At 38.1% G+C, this 27,653-nt stretch overlaps 1 protein-coding gene across 3 annotated transcripts; it reads right to left on the bottom strand.

Annotated features, from left to right (window-relative positions):
• Positions 1–8,348: 8,348 nt before the first annotated feature.
• LOC112617059 (ermin) lies at positions 8,349–13,347 on the bottom strand. 3 transcript variants are annotated; one of them, XM_025373792.1, is made up of 3 exons: positions 12,746–13,347; positions 12,005–12,037; positions 8,349–9,083 (listed from the first exon to the last, which is right to left on the bottom strand). In XM_025373792.1, exons 1-3 carry the CDS (start codon positions 12,984–12,986, stop codon positions 8,563–8,565), a joined length of 795 nt encoding a protein of 264 aa, XP_025229577.1. In that variant the 5' UTR covers positions 12,987–13,347; the 3' UTR covers positions 8,349–8,562. The 3 variants fall into 3 exon arrangements, with proteins under 3 accessions (XP_025229577.1, XP_025229576.1, XP_025229575.1); XM_025373791.1 differs by having other exon boundaries at positions 12,005–12,088; XM_025373790.1 differs by having other exon boundaries at positions 12,005–12,097.
• Between the last annotated feature and the right edge of the window lie 14,306 nt (positions 13,348–27,653).

Consider the following 27,653-nt stretch of genomic DNA (forward strand, 5'->3'; position numbering starts at 1 on the left):
CGACTTTAGATATAGTAGCAGTCACAGGAATGAAATATGCTAAAAATGGGCTCTAAAATATTTCAGAGGGAAAGTAAAGTGAAGGAAACACCATGAAACGGGAAAGGAGTGAAGTAAACAAGTCTTAGGAAGAGAGTTAAGAAAAAATTCCCCTGGACTTAACCAAAGAAGGAAGGGGATCTGGTATCTCTATGAAGGAAAAAAGAGTAAAGCCCTCAGTGTGAACCCAGTGAAAACACTGAAAATTTGGGAAAAGTTAAATACTGATTTCATCCAAATAAAGCCTCTAATCTTAAGTATACCAATACATTGGCATACCAGAAGAGGCCTTAGAAATCAGGATAGCCTTTGCATTTATTTCATTAAGAAAACTGATGCTGAGAGGACAAATTACCTAAAAATCTTAAAACTCAGGCAAGTCAGTCAAAGAATCAAGATTAGAATTCAGGTTTCCAGAGACAGGGCTCATTCTGCTGCCTCAGGTCACTGGCTGGCCTGAACAAATCTGCTTCACAGAATTCCTTAGAAAGAGGTACACAAATTTCTTTGCTGGGATTGGGTCCCTGGAGGACAACCATACTATATTCTTGTTAATATGTTTTTTATTTTTTTTTAAAGTTAAACCTTGGTTCAGTTGAGATGAAGGTGAAACTAGATATATTTCGTTCTGACTTCTAGTTTAACATTTAATTTTAACTTCTAGTGAGTTAACGTAAAAGCAAAACTATAAGAATGGGAAAAAGAACTATTTCTGCACATTTGTAACATATTTAAGATGTTTTCTTCAAATAATTGAAAATTGTAGATGAGTAAGAGAATAACTAGAAAATGAGATAGTTATATGACACATAATGATGTTTTAGTCAACAATGAACAACATATTTGACATTGGTCCCAAAAGATTATATTAATAGTATGGTATCTTTACTTTTTCTATGTTTAGATATGTTTAGATACACAAATACTCACCATGGTGTTACGATAGCCTACAGTATTCAATACAGTAACATGTACAAGTTTGTAGCCTAGAAGCAACAGGGATTCCATATAGCCTAGGTGTGTAGTTGGCTACCTACACCATCTAGGTTTGTGTAAGTACACTCTGATGTTCACACAATGATGAAATTGCCTAATGACACATTTCTCAGAATGTATTTGTGTCATTAAATGATGCATGACTGTAATTCTTTTCAAAACAGAGCCATATGGGGCAAGGGGGGTCGGGGGACACAAGTCAGTTGCCAAAAGACTAATTGAGTTAGTGACACACTGAATATGCTAGGTGCTTCACGTAATTCTTCATGTAACTAAAAAATGTTGAGAGGTTTTTTTCCCCCGAGTATATAGGCTCTCTTTTTATCCAAAGCTACTTTCCACAAAGAAGTCAACTCTGTTCTGAAAAAAAAATGAATTGTGTTTTGAATATACTCATCTTTGGGTATATCAGCTAAAGGAAGTTGGATTTTTTTCCTTAACAGAACCTTCTGCAGTCCTCTCAGTTCACATCCTTTCTGACTTTACCTTGACCAACTTATTATATAAAGCTATATTTAAATCTATATTGTCAATATGACAAAGGATTGTTTTCAAACATCACAAATTTGTTCTTGGATAGAATTTTATACATTGCTTTTGTCATATATTTGCTGTTACTCTAAGAAGCAAGGAACTGATCACTAGTTGGGAATTTATATGGGCCTAAACTTGAGTGTATTGATTTATTATGAAATCCACTACCAACATTTTCTCAAGCAGAACCTTCTAAATTTTTTTCAGGAGACTGGAATAAAGGTATAAATGCTACTCGATCTTCTGGTACTTCTAATGATAAACCTTTGGATGAGACAGGTACTAATCAGTACTGAATTCTTCAATAGGAGACTGTGTTATAGGAGCTACAGATTTTTCCCTGAATTAGCTTAGGTCATTGCCTTTTCTTTTTTAAAAAAAAAAAAAAAAAGTCTATGCATCTTGTGACCTTGAATACAAGGGTGGTCTTGATAGTATTTGACAGGACTAACCAACTTACCAAGCCATCTAAGTGCTTCTGAGACTTTTCAGTTTGCACAATTTCTTTCTTTTTCAACAGTTAAAGTAGCGCTTCTGCCCTACTCTCTTGTAAGCTGACACAGCTGTTGTTGGTACAACCGTGTTTTATCACCAGCATCAAATTTGCTCAATACTGCTTGCTGACATCCCCTCAGCTGTCACTCACAGCAAACCACCATGTGCGATGATCACAATGTATTATTAGCTTCCCCACACTAATTTGGAAACATTCTCTTAGATATTAAAACACCTTGCTTCTAGTATTAGTTTGGGACTGAAGAGGAGCAAAGATACCATTTACAGTGTATAGGAGTCCAATATTCCCAACCAACCTTGATTTCATGAATGGCTTGTAATTATTTTTAGTGGGCACTCATGCAATAGAATGAGGTTTAAACATACCAGAGAGTACCATCTTTCTTTGTTTTAACATCTCTGATTGAATTCCTATATTCAGCATACAAGAAAGAAATTTTACCAACCTGGCACAGTGGCTCACGCCTGTAATCCCAGCACTTTAGGAGGCCAAGGTGGGTGGATCATGAGGTCAGGAGTTCAAGACCAGCCTGGGTAACATGGTGAAACCCTATCTCTACTAAAAATACAAAAATTAGCTGGGCATGGTGGTGGACGCCTGTAATCCCAGCTACTTGGGAGGCTGAGGCAGGAGAATTGCTTGAACCCGGGAGGTGGAGGTTGCAGTGAGCCGAGATTGTGCCACTGCACTACAGCCTAGAAAACAGAGCAAGACTCCATCTAAAGAAGAAGAAGAAGAAGAAGAAGAAGAAGAAGAAGAAGAAGAAGAAGAAGAAGAAGAAGAAGAAGAAGAAGAGGAAGAGGAAGAGGAAGAGGAAGAGGAAGAAGAGGAAGAGGAAGAGGAAGAGGAAGAGGAAGAAGAAGAAGAAGAAAGAAGGAAGAAGGAAGAAGGAAGAAGGAAGAAGGAAGAAGGAGAATTTTTACCTCAGAAGAAAGCCCCAAAATCTTGGATAAGATTTTGGACCAAATATGAGAGAAGGAAGTGGACATGTGGAAGGTTCTTCCTCCGTGAATAATATTGAAACAGCTCCATATTCTGGGGAAATACCCATGGTTCATTGTCTCATGCCAAGATAGAATTCAGGACACAGACACACAAGAGGAGTGGGTCTAGGAGTGGAAAGTTTAATAGATAAAGAAGAAGAGAACAAGAAAGCTTACACATGTTGAGAAAGCGAGTTGCTCAAGAGAGGGTTTTCCAGGTTTGGGGCAAGATTTGATGGATTTTATACAGAGGCTTGAGGAGGTGGTGATTGATTTACATAGAGCCCAGGGGATTGGTTTAACCAGGTGTACTATTTACACAGCCAGTGAAAAGACTGGCCCTCCCACCCTAATCTTTTATTATGCAAACGCAGCTTCTACCTGGCTGTCACCATGACCTTGCACACGTGGCTTTACTTGACTGGCACCATGACACCCACACACCTGGTGACAAGGAAAAGGGAGCGGGAATTGCCATATTGAATGTGCCTGGCTTCCAGGTACAGCTGCTAACTTTACATATGCGAGCCTCTAGCTTACATATCTATGCTTGCAACTTGATTTTTCAGGCTCCTTTTTGTTAGAAAACAAATGGTTTGGGGGTTGCTTTTTATTAAAGGAAAAATTCACCGAGAACTATTTTACCCTTTCTAATGGCCTAAAATAAATTTTTAATGACTCCTGTATTAATATTACCAACTCTTGATTCCTCCAACCTTTAAACAAAGCTAGTAGATTGCTCATCTTGAATAGAAATAAAAAGTTAAAAAGTTGGAGTCCTTTAAAACACAAACCATGACTTTTTATTTCTACTGATTGTGTAGATTGTCACTACTGTGTTTTGCAACAACTTTTGCACGGGTTACTCAATAGTTGCTACAAGACAATATGCCTTACAATCAGAAAAAATAATATTAGCCAGAGATATTGTACAAAATATTTATTTTTTGACAGTTTTGAATAAGCCATATGAAGTATTGTATATCCCTAATAAGGCTTAATGGATGGTATTCCAGGTGTTGGTGGTGTCTGTATCTCAAAGAAAGAAAAAAAATAACATCACACTAAACAGAATTAATGCCTCTGTTTTCAACCTAATGGAACAATAGTTATCATTTCAATTAGGGTCCCTTTGCAAGTTTATGTGATTCTTTGCTTTGTAAAAACACAAAACACAAGGGAAAATTCTCATTTTCCAGCAAATACAGCAACTTCTATAATGAGTTGCCATCAAATAAGTAATAAATAATTTCTTTGAAAACAAGAGCTTTCTGTTTTATTATTGATTGACAGGTATTTAGCAGTTTAAGGATATTGTCCATAAGTATCTATATAATAAAGCCTTTATATTAGATGTTAAATTAAAATTTTTGATAGCATGAATAGATTTTTAAGTGACCATTCAAAAACAGCAATTTTTGTAAATATACTGTATGTAGATGTGTGTGTATATATATATATGTATCTAAATATTTGTTGATGCTTTGATCTGGAAGAAAGAAATATCGAGTTTCTACTCACAACGTAAAGAAAATTAAATGTTTTTGGATATTTTTAACTCTTTCAGGTGTATAGCTTTGTCTGCATCTGGCCTTCTGTACAAAAGTATCTAAAGTGAACTTTCACTCTGGATACCGTTTTCCGAACTTCAAGGAATAATCAAATTCTCAATTATCAATGTGCTTGTTATTTAGTTGAAGATTACACACGTCTTCTGCTTCAAACAACTACCCCAAATTTGCTAGTTTTATATATATTGGCTTAAAAACAAGAGAAGTCAAAGATTAAGTAAGTGAATTGTGTTAAGGATTGCCTGAAAACGTTTGCTAAGGGGAGAATAAAACTAAAACTATGGAGTATAAAGGATGTTGGAATTAAACATCTTTAAGTACTTTTTTTCTGCATCTGACCAACTGAAGTTATTATAAAGAAGGAATCAAGTATGTAACTTTAAATTCTAGGTAAACACCCAAATTACTTTCTAAATTCATTTCCAAAATTCTCCTGTGCTGGCAGTTAGCTACTAGAGATCATCATTTGCTTTTGCAGTTTGCCATGTTCTGAGTGACTTCAACTGTTTACTGCTACCCAAGTCATTGTGTTCGTATTGATTGCCTGGCTCAGTTATCTCATGTTCTTCGTGAGCTATATACACATTTTCATTGTCTTTAAACAATACTGTGTTTTGAAGTTAAGTAGAATATTGTACGGGTTATCAGAAACCCATATTCATTGTGTTATGTTTCTGTCTGATATTTTAATGTTGGCAAATATAGGTTTAACATTGCATTTTACAATCCTATTGGTTTTTAGAGTGATGAAAGTTCAAGTTTTAAGAGAAGTAGTTGCCTTTCTCATACTGTCAAACATATTTTTTCTTTATTATACTCTGGTGCTTTATCCTTCTCCATAATTTTTCTATTATTACTTATTTTAAATGTTTTCCCTATCACATTGAAAAACTTAAATGTCCGTTCTCCATTTGAAAACGTGCCAAAAGTACTATCCCATGTAAATATGCAGAAACAATTACTATGAAAATGTCAGCATAGTTTAAATGTATTACTTTGATGATTACAGAGATTTTTTTCAAGTTGTTCATGTTAAGATGCATCTTAAACAGTATCTCAGTTCCTTAAAAAATAATAAAAATTTTTCATGTATATTACATATCTACCTACCAGAAATCCTTTTTACAATTTTATATACAATCATTTTAAGACCCTTTTGAAATAAATAATGCAAATGAATTAAAATAAAGTGTTCTCTTGATTTCTGAAGAGGCATTCGTTAATTATCTTAGTAGCTGCTGATATACAAGGATTCTTTCTAAAGTTTAAAAGGCAGCTAAAGAAAATAAAGTCTAGAAACCAGAAATAGAGACAAACTTTTATTGAGAGTAAGTCATACACAGCAGTTCTTTATTTAAATTGTAGATAGATAGGTAGGTAGGGGGAGAGAGAGATGCTAGCAAATTCTGTGCCTTCAATGTAGCATTATATGAAAGGTAGATTTTATATTGGCAGAGAAATAGAGCTATTATTAGTTTCTGTTCATCTAGCAACAAAGGCAAACAGTCACGTAAGAAATACCAGCATTTGCACAATAAATTAATTCTCCCTCTTCCCTGGTTTTAGAGTCCTTACCACCCCTGAGCTTTGAATCACAAAAGCTCAAGTAAACCTTCATGTGTAGCTAACAGTTTGTGTTATTAATCATCTTCCCCCTGAGTTTCAAATATGTTAAAAATTCCCCACACAATCTGAATCAGACCTTTGTGCTTCCTAGGTTACAAAGGCTCACATCGCCAACCATCACCATTATGTTACCTAAGGTCACTTAACTCTGTGCTTTCATGTAAGATGGCGGTATAGGGCCATGGACACCAAGCCAAAGAATAGTTTCAGGGTGTTTTTTTTGCAAAAACATTGCATCATCCATGAACATGAAGCATTTACCAACTAAACATACCCTAAAATAGTTTCTGTTGACTAAATCTTTCATAGTTCATTCATTGACTGGTGAGAGCACAGAGCTAAGAGGACCAGCATTAGCATATATTAGAGTCCCATAAGAGCTACTTGCTTTGCTGTGCCATGTAACCATAGGTCACCCACCTCTACTTCTACAGGAATCCATCATTTCTGTTGGAATAACTCAAAATACAGGCTCTTGAGAGTAGGTTAAAAACATGGTCCTGTTATGTGATAGATAACACATAACAGGTTTTGAAATTTAGTAGAAAATTGTAGGGGTTATCAGTAACCCGGAAAACAGGTTGTCCAGGCAGAAAAATTAGATGATCTAAATTAAACTGGAAATTGTCCTATTGCATCAATCTCCCTAACTTTATCAATAAAGATCTGATTTCCCTCACTTTTATTCTGGAAAATGACATTGTAACACACGAAATCTATAGGTTGTATAGAATGAGGGTAACAGAACTTTTATATGGTATCTGTTTGAAAGAATAAAAGGAGCACTGTAATCCTGAATTCAAATTTGAGTCTTGTAAACAACTAAATAATAGTATGTGATACTATGGAAATATAATATATGACCCAGAAGGATTAAAGAAGTTGTCATTAGAATATGTGGGATTTATGTTACACATAAATAAGCAGTCATCCAAGAGGACTAACCCAGAGTTTTTCACAAAATGAAAAAGAAATAAACAAAGGGTTGAATAGTACAATGAAGACTGTATTACATTCAGACAATAAGGAATTGTCTTTTTATTTGCAGGGCAAAACAAAATCTTTATCTGTGGTGATAGAAAGTTCAGGGTAATATATATGGAAGCATGAAATGAAAAATTGTGGAACAAACTATCTAAGAATATAAATATAGTCTCTCTTTTCATAAATATTCAATACGTTATTTGACACATTGGTTTGAGTGAAGCTCCACAAGTACAATTTTAAGCATCTTGATTTGGGCTGAGGTCCAGTAAATTATATATTCCCAACAACTATCAGAGCTCTCTCACTAAAAATACATGCTCACGCTCTACTTTGAAAATATTCTAAGATAATTATTTCCATTTTCATAGTAACTAGTACAGTTATGACTAGCGTTGTCTCAGGTTTCTAAGGAAAGAAAATTATTCTGAGATACTGTTAATAAGAGAAAATGTGGTAATAGAGAGGGGCATTTTTTTAAAATTGTGCTAAAGCTGTCATTTTTATTTTTAATGACTTTAACTGTGCTAGACAAGATTTTATTTTCAGCCACAGAAATAAAACTATCCAACATAACTCTTTAGTCTGCTGCCCACCAATCTTCTAGCCCCTCCCAGTGTCAACCTCACAATGGGTTTAATTCAGTTTGAAAGCATAAAGGCAACATTTAGCAAACAGAATTCTCCTGACTGACAATTGCTCATCTCCCTCTGTGAGAAGATTCAGTGAATGGTAACACCTAGGAAGGAGGGCTATAGAATTTTCTCTCTGTAGATGCCAAGGAAAGCCACTTAAAATCTTGTTTGGTGATAACAGAAAAGGCGCAGAATTTTGGAAGGCTTATTGCCAGAGTCTGTAAAACCATGTTTAAAAGTAAGAAAGGTTTTAATACCAGACTTTCCATCACTCCAATGTACAGGAAGGAAGACGCCAAAAGAAACACAGGAATCATTTCAAACACTCCCCTCAAATAGTCTCATTTGATGACCACCTTTCCAAGCACTGCTACATTTATAGCCAAATTATGCCACACTCCCCCAGGGGACTGACTGCTTAGTGCTGATCACACAATGCTGTATTAGTGAAGTTTTAAAAGACAAACGCCCAAGAATGAATTTAAAGCTTTTTGATTTGAGGTTATCAGACTGAATTTTATCTAGAGTTATTTCCACATTATTCTACAGTGAAAAAGAGAGTCAATTTCCACCTCCCCCCAGGTGATAACTCAAAAAAGGCATAGAAATATGCACCCTGGGACAATAGAATTAGCTTTTCCTTTAGTGGGCATGAGACTTTCTCAGTTCCAGTTAGTTTATAAATGCATCATAGACTCGAACTCGTCAATTCTTTGCTTGGTATTTCCCTTTCTGATTTTCCGATAGGATATTGTATTGTATCTGGAATAAGCATTTCTGGAGATATCGCTCTTCTTCCCTAAGATTGGCTGCTCATCAGGTGTCACGGCTTGGGAACTGGCACTGCTCAGTGGGGAGTCCTCACTTGCATCACCTTCCTCTTTAAATTGAGAAACTTCTTCATGTTTTTTCTTAAATTCTATCACCCGAACTTCATCTTCGTCATCATTGCAATTATCATCGTCATCATCATCATTAATTTCTTCATCCCAAACCTTCTGCTCCTCTTCATGTTTAGAATGTAACATGTCAGCTTGACTAGGTTTTCGAAATCCCAGCCATTCAATTTCAGCTGCCTGGTGACCTTTGTTCTTCCTGTCCTCATCTTCTTCCTCTTCAAGAGGTTGCTCAGCAATCCTCTCCTGTCTTCTTATTTCCTTGTTACTGCCACTCAAAGGAATCTTCTCCCACTGATGCCCTGTAGCAAAATCAATTGGTAGATGAGATGTGTAGAGATTCCAAAATACCCAGCCATTAGTCTGTTATTCTCCAAATAATTTTTCTTGCTAATCACTTCCCAACACGTGTTTTATGGGATATGATTCTGTGGGTTACCAATATGTTTTGCACAACAGGCTACACAGTCGAAGTAATTTCGAAAACCCTGCATTAAATACAGTTAAATAAGCATCTTCAGAATTTTTACAAGCCTTTGAAATGTTAATGAGTATTTTAAATCTGTAAGAAAGTCAACAACCTAACTTCATTTGTCTGTGGAACTCTGTTGTGGACTAGTATATTTAGTGAGACTCGTATTCCCTGAGACACACTTAAACAAAAAAAATCTTGTCTAGCCAGTCACAACTGGATATGTGCACATGTAAAATGAAATGTTTGGACTTATCTCTCTCTCACACATATACACACACGTGCACAAACACACACATACACACACTCACACCTCAAGGAAAATTAGAAAAATATTTCAGAAAGAAAAAAATCCTTGTTTCCAATGCTGAAAATGATGACTGTCCATGACTGGTCACTTTTCAAACAGCTAGATCATACCATCATATACCCTCAACAATATTGATTGAACTTGGTAAGAATTAATTGTAAGGAAGCTGAGGTTGTTCTCTGAGCCTTCATCCCTGCAAGGCTTCTGTGGGAAGTTTCAGTCTGTGGTGTACACAACTCAGAAATCTGTCTGGGTTACACCCCTTGTCAGGCCAGAGTTCACCATTTTCTTTTGACACCATGAGAGTCTATAAGCAAGGTGAGAGGCAACGTTCCTCTTTGTCTTTTTCCTCTACAATATTCTACTCCCTCTGAAAGATGTTCACAAGTCCATTTTCATCCAAGGTGTTTAGTTCTCTTTTTATTTTTTGTTGTTTTCTCACTCTAGGGAATACATAGTAAACTTACAGAGATAGAAGTAAAAACGGGTGATCACCCTAATTTGTTACACACAGCTGCTCTCAGGTCGCTAGTGTCCTGTCAATGTTCCTAACTTTATTCATAAATACACATTAGAATGTTTGCTATAATCTTATGCTTTGTTGTGTTTTATTTTGTTTTCCACAAGAAGCAAAGTAAGTGATATTTTGTTTATATTCATGATTCAGGCATGAGATTGTCACATATAAAATTACTCCTTGAATTTATAGTTTTTCCTCAATATTTTTAGCATCTTTATATGTTTTAATCCAGTAACATTCTTTTTGAAGATTTTATAGCTGTTTGCCACTGTGAAGATAAAAGACACCAAAATCTGTGCCTCTATTATAGAGGAAAAACATACTCCGTCAAACAGCAAAGGATTCATTGAGGGAAAACTTAACTGGCAAGACCATCTAGCTGAAAACTACAGACTGCTTTCATTCTCCATTTGATGAAAATGAAAGATCTAGACAACTGTTATCTGCAATGGACTCCTGATCAAACATTTGAAAGATGCTCTAGATGATAGAAGGTTGAGATTCTGCCTCTGAGAGCTTGTTACATTGGAAGAAGAAAAATTAGGGCAAATAGGTTATTTAGTTCACATTATGAAGTCTTAAGTCTTACAAATTATCTCTAGTAATGTAACAGCTTGACACTGGCTATTGCTTGCTACGTATTTCCTTAAGTGGTGATACACTGCTAATGAGACATAGTCTGAGAGGTGTTCAGCCAAAGGGAGCAGATGCAGGAAATAGCCAATCACATTCCTGTCCTCCTTGACATCTACTATTTTATGTGATGTTCTAATATTTCAACCAATAGTCTCTTCAATACTTTGCCTGTTAAAGTCCTAACAAAGCTAAATTGGTTAGGTTTAGCAAGCTGACTTCAATTTGACATAAGATGTGTATGGCTACAAGAGAGAAAAGAAATGATTAATTAATAAATTTTATCCTACACTTTATTTGGAAACTGTTTAAATGTAGGTGTCTTCTTAGAAGAAAAATCTAAAGGATTTTGTGTCTCTTAGTCTATTAAGTTTATTTAAAATTTAACATAATCACTTCAATGTTTCTTTTATTCTTCCATTATCTTAAAGAACACAATTAAAATTAACTTTATCAACCTGTCTTTCTTTGGCATGAAATAGTTAACAATTTTGTACTTACATTAGAGGCCTATAAAGTAAATCATTTCATGAGATTACTTTAAACTGTATGTTGGCCGGGCACGGTGACTCATGCCTATAACCCCAGCACTTTGGGAGGCCAAGGCAGGTGGATCAACTGAGGTCAGGAGTTCAAGACCAGCCTGGCCAACATAGTGAAGCTCCATCTCTACTAAAAATACCAAAAAAAAAAAAAAAAAATAGCTGGGCGTGGTAGGGGCACCTGTAATCCCAGTTACTCAGGAGGCTGAGGCAGGAGAATTCCTTGAACCCAGGAGGCAGACAGAGGTTGCAGTGAGCCAGGATTGCACCATTGCACTCCAGCCTGGGCAACAAGAGTGAAACTCTGTCTCAGTAAATAAATAAATAAATAAATAAATAAATAAATAAATAAATAAATAAACAAACCTGTGTGTTAATTGTAGACTTTTAGGAAAGACCCGTTTTTGAAACATTTACATCTCACAAGGTGCACACACAGATTTGGACACACCAAATCAAAAAGTAGGGTTGACTCAGTGGACTAACTTAAGAGATAGACATCACGTTGGCATGCCAATCATCTATGCCAATCCATGCATCCTCAGCCTTGAACAGTCTGGAATGCTTTATAAGGTGGAACCCACAGATAAGTTTATACTCTCTTATCTGCCTACAGCAGCTTTGAAAATTTGAAGTCATTGCCTGGATTGCTTTGTCAATGCCACGTTCATGCAACATTTCATGGAAAAACTGTCATCCATATTCAGTCAAACAATTTCTGTGTACAAAACTGTAGTTCTTGTTACCTTCTCTGAATGTCATTTCATCAGCACTTGTTTCTTGGACAGAAAGATCTGTGATAGCCTTATGAACAATAAAGAATTTCTGTTCTGAGTTTTCTAGAAAAAAAAATAAAATTAGTATTTTAACATTTAAAATATTTACTGTTCAACGGTTAATAAGTTACCAATTTAAACTCTAGGTAGGTGTCTTTAATTTTAAATCTGATCACTAAAAATTACTATTTGACTCTTCAGATTCATTCTTTATCAATTCAATTTATTTACTTAATGATCACTTCATTGATTGGTAATCTCTCCTTTAATATTTATGTGAGATATATATATCTATAAGATATAGAACCATAAATTCAGACTTCAGGTATATTTAGGAGAAAATTTAAAAATTTTGAATTCTCTTTGTTCAAATAATAGTGGGGCTGCCCATTATCATAATAAATAACAGTAGTGAACATTTAGCCAATACTTACCCTACACTTGTAGGTATTATTATTAGTATTCTGTCTTCTTCTAGTGAAAAAACTCAGGCTTCAGGAGACAGAAAGTTGTCTGGGGTCACAGAGCTATCAAATAGACAAGCCTGGATTTCACCAGAGGAAGAGGTTTAGTCCTTATGCTATGCATAGTAGAATAAAGGGCTACATTTTTGGGGTGTCCAGCTCATTCTTATTATAGTTTATCAAAAAAAAATCCAGGACAAATTTATAAGTCAAAACAAGAAAATTAAGGAGAAGGGAAACACTTTACCTTTTAGAATTTTCTCCTCCATGGATGAGTTGAGCAACATGTTCCCTTGTAATTTTCTTCTTTCCTCCCGATTTCCTTTGCTGGGTGCACCTTCGAGACTGGGTTCTACCCTGTAGTGTGGCAGGGGGCTGTCCACATCAGTCAATTCCTCACTAGTTTTAGTGATTGTTTGTTGACCGTTTTCAGGTGGTTTATCCCCATTACATTCAGCCTGGGTAAATGTAGCTGGAACATCTGTCATGATGTGCAGATGAATCTGATTTGGAGAGAGAGTTTTAGGGAAACTGAGTGAGTAGATCCTTGATAAGATATCTGCTCTTGCCTTCAAGTCCTATAGTTCCAACCCCTACTCTAAGAGCACAAATTATTCACTTTTGTACATAACACGGTTCTTTTCCTAAAAGTATCCAGACAGAGCTTAGAGCAAAAGCAAGAGGATTTGTGAGATCTGTCAGGAGCCAAGAGCAAGAATCCAGCCAATCACCACCTTCTTTGTTGCTTGCCAGTCCCCTGGCAGAGTTAAAGGCACCCTTTTGATTTACATAAACAAACAATCTGAAGCAATCAGGCTTTTGTGTTGGCATGTAGAGAGGGACTTTCAGCTTGTCAGTCCCCCTCTGCGAACAGAGATTTTTGTCCCTTTTCATAATGGCCCATTGTAATTTTCCCTGTAACAGGAGCCACAATTGTCCCACAGCTTTAATCCAGAGAGAATGACCACCTTGAGGCATATTAGTTCTGTGTAACCAGCTTAACATTTCCAAACAGATTTTGTTCAAGTAAAACCTCAGCTATTTTGTAAAGGACAATGGCATCGTTTTTTATTTAATAAAAAATAAAAACAGCTTATCAAAAAAGCTATAAACAGGACAACTTTACTGTAAATGGTTCTGGCTGCAGATTTCATGGTGTGCTTTCAGCGGGCTGCAGAGGGGACCTAAGAAAAAAACAAATTCTTCCAACTTGCTAATACCAAAAGTTTTATAATTTCAGAGTCATTTACTTAGTCTACAGCTTTTTGTCCTCTAGTTTATGTCCACTGAAGCCCAACCGATCCTTTAAAACCCTAATAAAATTATCGCCACAAAGTTTTCTCCTCCCCCAATCAGAATTAGAATCCTCTCTATTCCATATTGATATTGCATGATGCTAGTAAAATGTAGAGGGCCAATGCAATCTGCCCTTGGGAGAAAAAGGCGATTATGTTAAATGACTGCTACTGACCACTCCTTCCTTTTTAAGTCTTTTTCTTTTTTGGATTTCTCATAGTACAAAATGGTTACAGAGCCTTTGCCCACACAGCTCCTTCTGTGTGAAATGCCCTTCTCTTCCTCAAGCCCAAGCCCCTGGGCTAACTAGTTCCCCTAAGTTCTGTTTTTAAGCTTAAATGTCATCTCTTTACACTATCTCTAACCCACAGGATTAGGACAGGACTCTGTTACACATTGTCTTTGCCCTTCAGAGTATTCTTCATGGTTGTAACTAAACAAGCAACTGCACAATTATCTCTGTAATGTCTGTTTCACCAACTACAATCTAAGCTTCATCTGGCCAGCGGCCATTTTAACTTGCTTACATGTGTCCCCAGCTCTAGGCATCTGACTTGAAATAATAGCACGCAATAAAAATAATTATATATATATACACACACACACACAAATAATTATATATATACACATATATAACAAGAATTATATATTATATATAAAATAAATTTTATCCCCAAGAGAATAAATTTCAGATCATTTTTAAAGAGAAGAAGAATAGGTGTTGGAGAGTTGTAATAAGTGTATCACCTTTAAAAACTGTGTCTAGGGCTGAGTCCATTGGGGTCTATGTCAGGGACAACCCCTCACTCTTGGATAATCCCCTCTCCCTTGTCCTTGAAAGACATCTGTAGTAGATCCTAGATCTCCCTCCCTCGTCATCACCAGCCCTTCTCTAGTCAGCACACTAATTCTATGTTTGTTTGATTGTTTAACTGTTTTAACAAACACTCATATCACACTTACTATGTGCAAGTTACTGTCCTAATTGACTCATAAACAGTAATACATTTAATCTTCATAACAGTCTTCCGAGGTAGGTGCTGTTGTTATCTCCATTGTATAGACTAGAAAAATGAAGTGCAGAGAGATTAAGGAGCTCAGCTAGTAAGGTCATAGAGCCAGCAAGCCTTCCGATGAGAGCTTGCAGCACAGATGAAGCTAAGCACCATCCCTGGCCTGTGTGCAGATGTTTCCTTGGACTAGAGATCCCACAGGAGTTCAGCATTAACACCTTGGCAGTAGAGACAGTTGTGGCCAGAAGAGAGCAGCAGAGAGCCTAAGGCAGTCTCAAGACCTGCCCCAGAGACACACTGCAGCTGCTGAGGACCCTGTTGTGGGAGTGTCCTCCCAAGAAATGCAACTAGCAAGCTTACTGCTGAGAAAATCTTGAGTAGAATCATATGGGAGAATGCAGAAACTAAGACCAAGCCTAGGAACAAACAGGGACATACTAGATTGTGAGATCCTTAGAGCAGGAAGTGGCACTAATTCAACCAAATGCCCTGAAATACACACAGAAGTATAGAAATACATTAGCTCCAAAGGACATGCCTCCAACCACTCCCAGCTCCCTTGGGGCTGCCAAGTACCTCAATCCAGGGACATAGCAAAGTTGAGAGAGTTCAGATTCATTCACAGGAGAGAGTCTCTCCTACTCCTAGATTTCTGTTACCCCATGGCAACACGTACCTCATACCTATAGCCTAGCTTTTATGGAAATTTGTGTCTTTATTTTTGGATTGCCTTCTTTCTAAAACCATGCTCTGACATTTTTTATGGCCTTAAAATTATTTCAGATTTGGAAAGATAGAGAAATGATCCAGAGTTCTGTCAGCCTTGGCTAACCATGTGTTTACCTTTATTTAAAGACACGCTTTTATGCTGCCCTAGGGAATAATGGAGTTCAGGTAAATGGTTTGTAATGTGTATTATTTTTTCCTGCAACTAGACGGCAACATGAGACACATTTAGCAACAAGATGAGTCTATCTATTAGATAAAACATAGGCTATTTTGTTCATAACGAGGTAAGTTGTCCCCCATTACTTGTAACAACCTATGACTTAGAAAGTGTGTGAGAATTTGCCCTATGATCCTTACTTCAAATACAATTGCAGAATATTCACTGTATGAAACATGACTGTTTTATGTAGTTTCCTGGATCATGTGGCTTTTTCCTTAGTTATTATCCTTTTTTTATTTTTTTGAGATGGAGTTTTGCTTTTGTCACCCAGGCTGGAGTATAGTGGCATGATTTCGGCTCACTGCAACCTCCGCCTCCTGGGTTCAAGAGATTCTCCTGCCTCATTCTCCTGAGTAGCTGGAATTACAGGCATGCACCACGGCACCTGTCTAATTTTTGTATTTTTAGTAGAGACGAGGTTTCTCCATGTTGGTCAGGCTGGTCTCGAACTCCTGGCCTCAGGTGTACCGCCTGCCTTGGCCTCCCAAAATGCTGGGATTACAGGTGTGAGCCACCACATCTGGCCCCTAGTTATTATTCTTAATGCTAAAGGACATTGTACAAATGTAGCCATTATTAAATCTAAAGTCAAAAAAAGATAACGAAAAGATCTTCATATAAGAATGTAAAAAATCAAAATAAAATTATGTAAATATTCACATTCCATTTGTCCAATGCCAAATGCTTAATGTTAAGGCTATCTTAGGTCCAGAATCAGGATTTGGGGAAAAGTCATAAAATCTTGATCTTTAATCTTAATCATATGTGAAAAGCCACAAGCTAATGTTATGGCTAAGATATGGTCACAGAGTACTGAATAAAAACAAGAAATACATTTAAAAGGAAAACATTGATCCTGGCAGCTTGAAGTCAATCTTATACAAACATTGACTTACACAGTTGGGACAGGGGTATTGTTTCAATTAGGGTTGAAACAGAAAGGTAGAACCACTAAGAGATGGAGCAATCCATCTATCAATCGATCAATTGATTGATCAGTCAGAAGGGATTTGACTTTACACAATAGTGGGTGCCAATGAAGCTGCCTCTATATGTCTGCTGTTGCATCTGATGCTGAGGCCTGAAGTCTGCAGGGCAGGAAGTTGGGAAGGGAAGATGGATAGAAACATTCTTGCGGGGAGCAAGAATAAACTGCATTCCCAGGTGTAAGCTGGACACACAGGGGCAAACTGAAACCTGTGTCAGCTCTCAGTGCCTCTGACCTTAGCGAATGGAATGCCCTCCCAAAGAAGCTGGGCCCAGGAATCATAGAAGCTGGAGGAAGATCCAGGGAGGCGGAACAGTTGCAGGCCCAGCTGCTGCCCATGCACCAGGTGAGACAGCAGACGGGCAGCAGTGTGTGCCAGCTACAAAATAGCTGCTTCACTTCTGCCCCACCAAGTTCACAGAACAATGTTTACTTTGGCTCACGTGTCTTTTTCAGGAAACATTCAGGGAAGAAAATTCAAGGAAATGTAGTTTAGCCTAGTCAGACTGATATGCAACAGTCACAATCCTACCAAAAACCCACAGAATCTTCTATAAGGAATAGAGCAAAGCCCCAGGGAATGTGCAACCATAAACAAGCCTGAGGAGACAGGATCATCCCAACTGGTTCACTTCATGGATTAAAATTCCAAATTGAAGGGACATCCCAGCTAAAGTGAACTGCTACGGAAATACAGACTATCATAACACAATAAAATCAATCAACAGCCATATATTTTATTTCACAAAACAATAATTGCCTGCCACCTGGTATAAATCAGATTAAATTGATTATCCTGTGCCATGTTCATGCTTTGCTTTTACTTTTTTTTTTATTATTATTATACTTTAAGTTCTAGGGTACATGTGCATAACGTGCAGGTTTGTTACATATGTATACTTGTGCCATGTTGGTGTGCTGCACCCATCAACTCGTCAGCACCCATCAACTCGTCATTTACATCAGTTATAACTCCTAGTGCAATCCCTCCCCCCTCCCCCCTCCCCATGATAGGCCCCGCTTTGCTTTTACTTTTATGCCAAGAGTGGAATAATGGCTGCCATTCTGATGATACAGATTCCCGAAGTAAATAATGGTTTCTCCCAGGAAACCAATAGTGAAGTCTATGGGTAGCTCATGAGTATTAAGGATTTAATGTAACAGAATTTCAAAATTTAACTGCATCTTATAAGAAGCATGCTTTTCAATGTTGGAGGCAGGGGAGGGGAGAATTATCTATTCTCCCTCTAAAGATAAAATATTTCTTATACCTTAGGAAAGGTATATCTCTGTGGTTCTAGCATCTGCAGCCTGGCCTTCCAGTGATCCAGTGAATACCATTTTAAAGAAGAGCACTGAAATAAATAGGCTGAGTATTTGGTGAGGATAAGAGGAGAGTGTGGCCCTGAACATAGGACCCTGTGGCCAAGATGAGTAGAAGTGGAGACTGAGAGGGAGAGTACTAACTGACAGTTAACAGTCCCCTTCGAATAGTGGACAAACAAGCATTCTCATCAGTGACCCTCATAGGGTAAAGAGGCGAGTCTTAGCCTGCTCCTATATGACCTTGGGCAAGTATACAAATCAGGCACGTTTGGGTTAGAGATTACAGAAACTTAATTCAAAGAATCATAGACTCTGAACTCAATAGCTAATTTGACTGGTAAGTTAAGAATTGGTTTTGTACTTTTTTGGATCCAAAGATTTAAACAAGACCGGGCGCCATGGCTCATGCCTGTAATCCCAACACTTTGGGAGGCCAAGCTGTGTGGATCACCTGAGGTCAGGAGTTCAAGACCAGCCTGGGCAACATGATGAAACCCCACCTCTACTAAAAATACAAAATTCAGCTGGGCGTGGTGTTATGTGCCCGTAGTCCCAACTACTCAGGAGACTGAGAGGGGAGAATCGCTTGAACCTGGAAGGTGGAGGTTGTAGTGAGCTGAGATTGTGCCACTGCACTCCAGCCTGGGCGACACAGTGAGACTCCATCTCAAAACAAAACAAAAACAAAGATTTAAACAATGTACCAGGTCACCGGTCTTTTTTGATCACAAAGAAAGTGCATATTAGGAGGTACCTGGGGGAATCTGAGGGTCCCTAATGGCTCTAGCTGACTCTAATAGGCTAAATGATGACCACCCTCAAAGATGTCCACATCCTAGTCCCCAGAACCTGTGAATTGTTACCTTACCTGGTAAAAGAGACTTTGCAAATGGGTTTAATTAAATTAAGGATGGGAGATTATCCTGGATTATAGGATGGGATCCAATGTAATAATCACAAGAGTTCTAACAAGAGGGAGGCAGGAAGGTCAAAGACAGTAGTAGAAAATGTGACACGGAAGCAAGATGTTGAAGTAATTCAAGAAGTGGTCATGTGCTAACAAACATAAGCAGCCTCTGGAACAGGTGTGTCCAATCTTGTGGCTTCCCTGGGACACACTGGAAGAGGAAGGATTGTCTTGGGCACACATAAAATACACTAATGCTAGCTGATGAGATAGAGAAAAAGAAAACCATGAAAAATTTTATGTTTTAAGGAAATTTATGAATCTGTGTTGGGTCACATTCAAAGCCGTCCTGGGCTGCATGCAGCCTGCAGGCCATGAGTTGGACAAGCTTTGCTCTAGAAGCTGAAAAAGGCAAGGAAATGTACTCCTCTGAAACCTCTGTGTGGAGTGCAGCCCTGCCAACACCTCGATTTTAGACTTCTCACCTGCAGAACTGAATGGGGTGGTACTGCTTTTAAGTCACTAAATTTGTGGTAATTTTTTACAGTAGTAATAGGAAACTAATTACTAGTTTCCTGCTTCTCTGCATTCATTTTCTTTTCTTTTCTTTTCTTTTTTTTTTTTTTTGAGACAGAGTTGCACTCTGTCGCCCAGGCTGGAGTGCAGTGGCGCGATCTCGGCTCACTGCAACCTTTGCCTCCCAGGTTCAAGCAGTTCTCCTGCCTCAGCCTGCTGAGTAGCTGAAATTACAGGTGCACACCACCACGCCCAGCTAATTTTTGTATTTTTAGTAGAGACAGGGTTTCACCATGTTGGTCAGGCTGGTCTCAAACTCCTGTCCTCGTGATCTGCCTGTCCCGGCCTCCCAAAGTGCTGGAATAACAGGCGTAAGCCACCTTGTCTGGCCTCTGCCTTCATTTTCATGGACTAGCAAAGGCCAGAAAATTTAGCTTTTCCAACTTTTTACAGGATATGTATTTTTGAATCTCAGCTATCTTGGATTGCTTTCTGTTCACTGAAAACACCTCTCTTTGCAAGGTTGTGTTTTTTCTCTCAGCTTTCTGACAGTCCAGGTTTGACTGAAACTTACTTATAACAGTTTATAAAAGGTATAAGAAAATCACAAACCCTCCAGCATCCTGATATTTTTCCAACAAGTCTCTAAAATTTACCCTTCAGTAGGAAGTGGTTTGAATCAAGATTCGCGAAGACCATTTATAGTAATTACGGTCAGCTTTCAGAAGCAGGGGTGGGTGAATTTGTACCGCTTCCCATTGTGCCTCTAATGAGCCAGCCCCATCCTTGGATCTGTAATCTGCATCCCATCCTTGGTGTCCCTTTTTTATATATATACACAATGTTTCATTGGTTGACAGTGAAAGAGATTTAATCCAAAACAGATTAAACAGAAATGGGACTTAATCTGGCTTCTGGGAAGTTCTCTCTCTCTCTCTTTCTCTGTCTGTCTTTCTCTCTCACCACTCTCATTGTTCTACTTTCTTTTATATTGGATTTTGCTCAAGTAGGTTCTCCCTAGGTCATGGCAAATATTCCTCTGGCATCCCTAAGCTTACATTAGCAAGATAACTAGTGATTCAAAAGAAAGGAGCCTTTCTTTCTCATTAATTGCAGCCCAAATCCCTGGGATGGCCCTCACTGAGCTAGTTTGGGATATGAGTTAATCCCCGAGCCAGACACTGTGATTAAAAAGGATAGAATATTCCAATTGTCCAGGTCTAGGACTATGTCCACCCCTGAGCAGAAAAACGGGCATAGAAAATGAGAGACTGTAGGGCAAACAAACAAAATAAATAAACTGAAAGGAAGCAGATGCCCACCACATTAACAAACTCAGATCCCTCACCTGTTAAAGGTGGATAATAATATGATATACTTCTTAGGACCGCTGTAAAAATGAAATGAATTAGTCCAGGGAAAGCATTTAGCACAATGTGGCATAGTAGGTATTCTTTCAATATGTGTTTTTATTGTGTTACTGTTACTACTACTGTTAATTACTATTATTATTACTCCTAGTCATGTAGCTTTGGAAAGTCACTTTACCCACCTGACTCATTTCTTCTTCTTTTCAAAGGGCTGATGACACACACCTTGCAGCAAAACAATGAAAGTTAATAGGCACAAGGTACCCAGCACAGGACTGGCAGATGGTAGAGACCTGTGGATACATGATATTATTTTTATTGCTATTTGAGAAGGAAAGTCTCCTGAAGGAATAAGATACACATGTCTCATCTACATATTCATGGATCTTTTTACAAGCCAAATTCTAAAATTCGAATTCTGAGGTGGTCTAGGGTTAGATTACTGAAGAGCTCTTTTTACTCAGTAAGAAGCAGGGTAGCTGCAGAGATGCTCCTGCTCCTAACACTGGCCCATTGATGTGGAGTTCACATCTAATATGATTTCAGTCCTGTTCCTTGCTGTAGTCCTGGGGAAAGCTTCAGTCACTGGCACCCTTTAGAATGGTTTGTGGTCGGGGGTCACTGAAAACAATGGTGAGTGGCATCTATTCCCTCTAATAATACACACCCAGGCAAGTAACACGGCTTCACCTTCTCATCTCTGATTGAGGTTTGTGTGTGAGCACCGGCCTGTGACCACCACAAACATCCTAATGCATGGACTTGGTAGAAACTGACCCTATGAGAGTATAAAATAGTGAGGTGACTCCGTAGACCTTGACCTATAGATCCGTCTCTCACAAGAATCCATGCAGGTAGAGAATGAATTGTATTTTAAACTGTTGCAGAGCAATTGTACACGTAAGAAAGGCTAAATTCCCATAAAATAAAATCATCTCACTCTCTTGGTCATAATATTAAGAGTATATCATCCTAAATGGATAAAGGAGTGTCCCCAGTGGACTGGGCTCTCTATAGCTTTTAGCTAGGCAATTATAATTCTGTTTTACTTACAATGGGATATTTCTTGATGCATTTTAAATAGAAAGAATGGTTTCTCTATTCATGGAGACTCCATAAGTGTTAAATAGATAGAAATGGAATTTGTGTGGGTATTTATAAAACCACAGAAAGAGAATTTTGAATTATATATGCATACACGCTCTTTGGTCGTTTGAAAGCATTTTCAGTCCGCCTGGGGAAGCAGAACTGTAGGAAAGTGATATCACTGTCAGCGTCATTCCTCCCAAACTATTTTGAATGTCACTAGGAGTTAAGGCAACATGTTGTTTTTCAGAGGAGAAAGGCAAGAAAATAATTAAACACATTTTTCCTTAAGGGAAAAAAAGAGAAAGCAAGTCTGCTGTGAGCCTGCTTTGTAAGAAAGTGATAGTAATGTGACTATGAACAAATACAATTTCTCCTAGGATATCTTTGAAAATTCAGCTGAGTAAACTTTGTCTCAGGGTAAGTAGGAAAAATTCATACACTCTCCGTGAGTGAAATAAATGCAGATATATCAGGATCTCTTGTCAAGCTTTTGTGTTGAATCCAAGAAAGGAACATTGGACAGCTGTGCAGATTCTACTGACATTTTGGATGGGAGAACAATGATTTTTAAACCTATACTCCATAATTAGCTTACTCACCCCCAAGAACTTGAAGCTAGACGAGAAATGCTCTTCAGGAGTCATGCCACTCAGAGAAACGTGGGAAGTGCAGCACACTCAGTGGGATCTACCCAATAACTGAAATGGAAGCTCTCAGAATTGCTCATCTGCACCATTGTAATAGTCATCTAACTGGTCTCCCACTTTCGATCTCTAATTCCCTTCTCCCCACCTCCGTCCATCATTCCCACTACCACCAGATTCATATATTCTGACAGCAAGCTTCTAAACACGGGCAGGAAAAAATAATTAAGATATTATTATAAATCTGATAGCACATTATCTGATTCATCGTGTTTGATTAAAATAATAATTTTTAAAAGATTCTCTACTTACCCAAATTTCCCCCCCACCACACACACACACACACACACACACACACACACACACAGAGACACATTTAAAAACTCAGCTTTTTCCTTTCCACCATTGCTTGTCATATTAAGTACAAACTCCTTACAACAGGATCTGACTACCATTTAGGTTTATCACCCAAATTGCCCAGTCCCTTTATTCTATTCTTGCCACAGTGAACTCTTTTGTATCTCCAAACATGGTTTCCATTTCCATGTCTTGGCTTATTATTTCCTCATGTCTGGAATGTCTGCCTCGTCACAATCACCTAGGATCCTTCTCACCATCTCTACCAAAGCCAGGGCCGCATTTCAAGGCCCAGCTCATACATTACAACCTCTACTATGTACTTCATGACACTTTTACCCAAAGGCTCTACTTGTACTTTTCTTTGAGCCCCCTTAGTAATTTATCTTTATGTTGTTTTAATGATACTCATTATTTGGTCTTCCATTATTATTTAAGCAATTGTCTTACTTTGTTACCACAAAAGCTTATATTGCAATAGAAAAACCTCAAATTAAATATCAGTTCTGCCACTGAAAAGCCACCTGAACTTAGGCAATTTTTAAAATTTTCAGAGCCTCAGGGCATCTGGAAAATGCCTACCTCGTGGAATTTTTAAAAGGATTAAATTGCATGACAAAATACATGTAGATCATTTGGTACAGTGCCTGACACCTAGTGAGAGCTGAATAATAGTAACAGCAGTACTTATTAATATGTTGTCAGGTCTTTGCAGACTTTGTGTGATTCATTCTTGCATTCCAGCGTAGACAAGCATAGCACCTGGTTCATGGTTTATGTTATATAAATATGCTTTGAGTTGGCAATAATTAGAGGTTTCCAGCATTATAGTGTGACGGTACATTTATCTGAACATATTCCTTGCCCTATTTTCCATTCTTCCTGTATAAATCTGTTTCTATCTGTTTAAAAAAATATATTAGGGATTCAGAGTCTAAGGATCGAGCTTCCTACGTTGTAGAATTGGGGTGTGGATTTAGCAGACGCCCCCTACTGGCAGAGTTGATGTTAGAAAATGAAATAAACCACGACCCAACAGAAGATGGTTCTCCCAGCCTTTGCTCTTCACCCACCCTCCTGGCTGTTTGCGGACAGCCGGTGCTCAGGAAGATGTACATTGGCTAATGTATTATTCATGTGGAGGTGGATCTGTGTCATCTTTGACTAACTGGGAGGTGAATATTATGCGTCACATTCCCCAAAACAGAAAGCCTCAATAGAGGAGGAGCTTGGGTTCAGACAGGATGTAAAATGTTCAGAATGTTTAGGAATACCAATTCTGAACAGGCAAACCCAATTCCATTCCTGATGTGCCCCTCACCAGCAGATCTTGAGCAAATCATTTAACCCAGATACTGTGAAAGCCACAATTTCTGATCTGAAAAACTGAGTTCATAATAGAACCTGCCCTCAGAGGCCTCTTGTGAAGATTTAATAAGATTATACCCCAAGAGCCAGTGGCTGGTGTATAATTTACCCTCCAGAAATTGACTTGTTGCTGTGATTAAGCTAATATCGGCCATGCTTGCTTTACTCCGTTGTCTTCAAACTCCAATTTGCCTCAGGATCTTCTGGGCACCTCATTTAAAATACACATTTCTAGATTACCCTCCCAGATATTCTGATTTTGTTGCAGACCAAAATGTGCTTTTTTTTTTTTTTTTTTTTTTTTTTTTTGAGATGGAGTCTCGTTCTGTCGCCCAGGCTGGAGTGCAGTGGTGCGATCTCGGCTCACTGCAAGCTCCGCCTCCGGGGTTCACGCCATTCTCCTGCCTCAGCCTCCAGAGTAGCTGGGACTACAGGCGCCTGCCACCACGCCCAGCTAATTTTTTTGTATTTTTAGTAGAGATAGGGTTTTACTGTGTTAGCCAAGATGGTTTCCATCTCCTGACCTCATGCTCCGCCCACCTCGGCCTCCCAAAGTGCTGGGATTACAGGCGTTAGCCACCACGCCCGGCCCAAAATGTGCATTATAAACAAGCACTTAGGTGATTCTAGTACAAATCCTAACAAGCAATGCTACAGTTTGCAATTTTCAACCCAAACAAAGATAAATGAAAGCAACTCTCTTGGAAGACAAAACTTTTTTCATTCATATTACTTAAGAACTTAAAGCCTTGTGACAATAAACTTCTAGGAATAACTAATAATAATAATAACACACATCTAGCACTTATTATATTTCAAGCATTGGTCAAAGAGCTTTTCATACAATAACCTTTAATCTTTACAACAACTTTTTGAGGCAAGTACTCTTATTCTCATGATTTTATAAATGAGAAAATTGAGGCACAGAAAGATTAAGCACCTTGCCTAAGTCATCTGTATAGAAATGGACAAAGCCAGGATTTGAATCAAAGAAGTCCAGCTTCAGAGCTTATGCTCCTAAACACGAATCTGTACTTCATTAAAAATATAGCAAAATTCACTGCCTCACCAAATCACACAGACCTCTTCCATATAAGAGGCCAAGTTTTCTGCAGTGCTTTCCTATTTAGTGGTAGCCCCGGGAGAAAAGGTAACTAATATGGCAGTCACTGACTCTCTTTCTGATGCATTCTACCATTGTGTGTGTGTGTGTTTGGGGGGGGGGGGGGTGTTGTTTTAGTTAATCTGAATGAGGATGGTCTCTGCTTCTTTTTTTATATTATCACAACCTCTATAAAAGGCCAGTTTTGAGGGAAATTAATAACATACAGCAGAAAGCCTAAAGGTTACAGCTCATTTTTAGCATCTACAATAAGAAATAACATTTAATGGGTAGCATCTCCCAGGCTATGTTCTCATGAGATTTTATACCTAAGAATAAAATCCATGCCTAGGGCAGACTTTTGTAACAAATTTTAAGGAGTGACTTGCCACTTTTTCCATCCAAAATCCTGAGGGAAAAGAGGAAAAGAAGTAAGAGAATGGCAGGAATCAGAACTCACAGTCATTCCTAAGAAGAAATTCGTGGCAATTCAAAAGTGATTTGTTTTCTTTCCCATGTCTAAGCCCCCATGCTCCTTCTGCACAGACTTTCGGATAATAATAATATGCATGCAGATGGCGTGTTCCAGGTTTCACAGCCCTTTCACAACCAGCCATTCATTTGAGATGATTGAAGCAAATGATTTCAGGCTGAAGGCAATCGTGAGCTATTCAAAGGCAACACCTGGCAGCCCAGGATCACAGACGTCTTGTCGTTGACATGACATGGGCTTAGAGAAGCTGAGGGTGAGCAAAGACCTGTGTCTTTGCATCACACACAGAGAGCTAGGACAGTGCCTGCTTACCAAGTTTGTACTTCATAAATGTTTGTTGAATGAATAAACAAAGTATCACATCCATCTGCTTCCTTTTATAGATGAAAGACCCAGACTTCACAGAGGTGGAAAATTTAATGAGGCAGCAGTGAAGGCATGAAGATTAGTCAAGGGAGTCAGGAAAATAAAAGAGAACTTCCTTCTGCCTGCTTCCCTCCTTTTTCTAGGTTTCTCTCATCCTTCTTTCTCTGTATGTCTCTGAGTCTTTCTTATGCTTCTTTGGTTCCTTCTTTACTAAAGTAACTAGTATTAAAATGTAAGTAAAATGTGTTTATGTGTAGAATTAAGGCAAATGTCGGCATTTTAAAACTCTCCTTAAAAAATAAACTGACCTCAGGTTTGAGTTGCGTACTCCTCTGTGATAGGGAACTGTTTTTGTCTCTCTTTGGATTAATAGCCGTGACAAATGAAGACGTTCTCAACTCACGTTCTAATTTACCAGCAGCTTGTCTTGCTAGTTAATTTATATAGTTCTTAGCTCTGTTTTTTATGGCTAAAGATGCAAATAAACTCAACATAATGCATATAGTTTACAGAAATGGGAGAATTACCACTAAGAACCTCCACCTTTTGGTCATAGAAACAAAGATGCTCAGGGACTAAGGGATCTTTGAGTTGAGTCTATAAAACTGACTATCTGATAATTGTATCTTCTCTACAACATCAATTCCAGGCATTTGACTATTGCCTTTTTGAACATCTTAAAGTAATGGGGAATTCAGCACTTGATGGGGGCAGCTATTCTTTGAACTACTCTGAGTTCTGAAAACTTTTACTTGTGTAGAGTTGAACTTTCATGCTCTAAAGCTTTCACATGTTGATTGTTCTTGATTGAACCCTTTGGAGACACACAGAATGAGTCTAGCCTGTCTTCCACCTGACAATCAGATATTTGAAGACAGATATTTGAAGACAGCTTTCATGCCCACCCCCTTCCCCCAAGTCTTCTCCTTTCTGGAATAAACATCTCTGCTTCCTTTAACAGATCCTCATATACCTTTATAGTGAGTGTCTTCACCCTGTTAAATATTCTTCTCTGAACATACTCTTATTTGCCTATATACAAAGCTGATAGTGGACAGATACATACTGGGATAGATATAATGTGAATTAAAATATGGAAATGGTTTTACTAAAGTTGATAAAAAGCCATAGTTCTAATTCTCTCACCAAATGCCCATCACTTAGGACCCTTCTGACATCATTATGACCAATAACCAAGGGGTTGTTCCTGAACCAATGTCCTTTTTCATTGGTAAATGCCCAAATCATACCAGTTACTAAATAAGTCAGACTCATTCCTAAATATCCTTTTAAATATTTTGTCCAGAAATCAATTAAAAAAAAACTTAAAAAAAACCAACCAACATCTACTCAGAACTGCTTATTTGCCCA

This window comes from Theropithecus gelada, unplaced genomic scaffold (assembly GCF_003255815.1).
Source record: "Theropithecus gelada isolate Dixy unplaced genomic scaffold, Tgel_1.0 HiC_scaffold_15875, whole genome shotgun sequence".
NCBI lineage: Eukaryota > Metazoa > Chordata > Mammalia > Primates > Cercopithecidae > Theropithecus > Theropithecus gelada.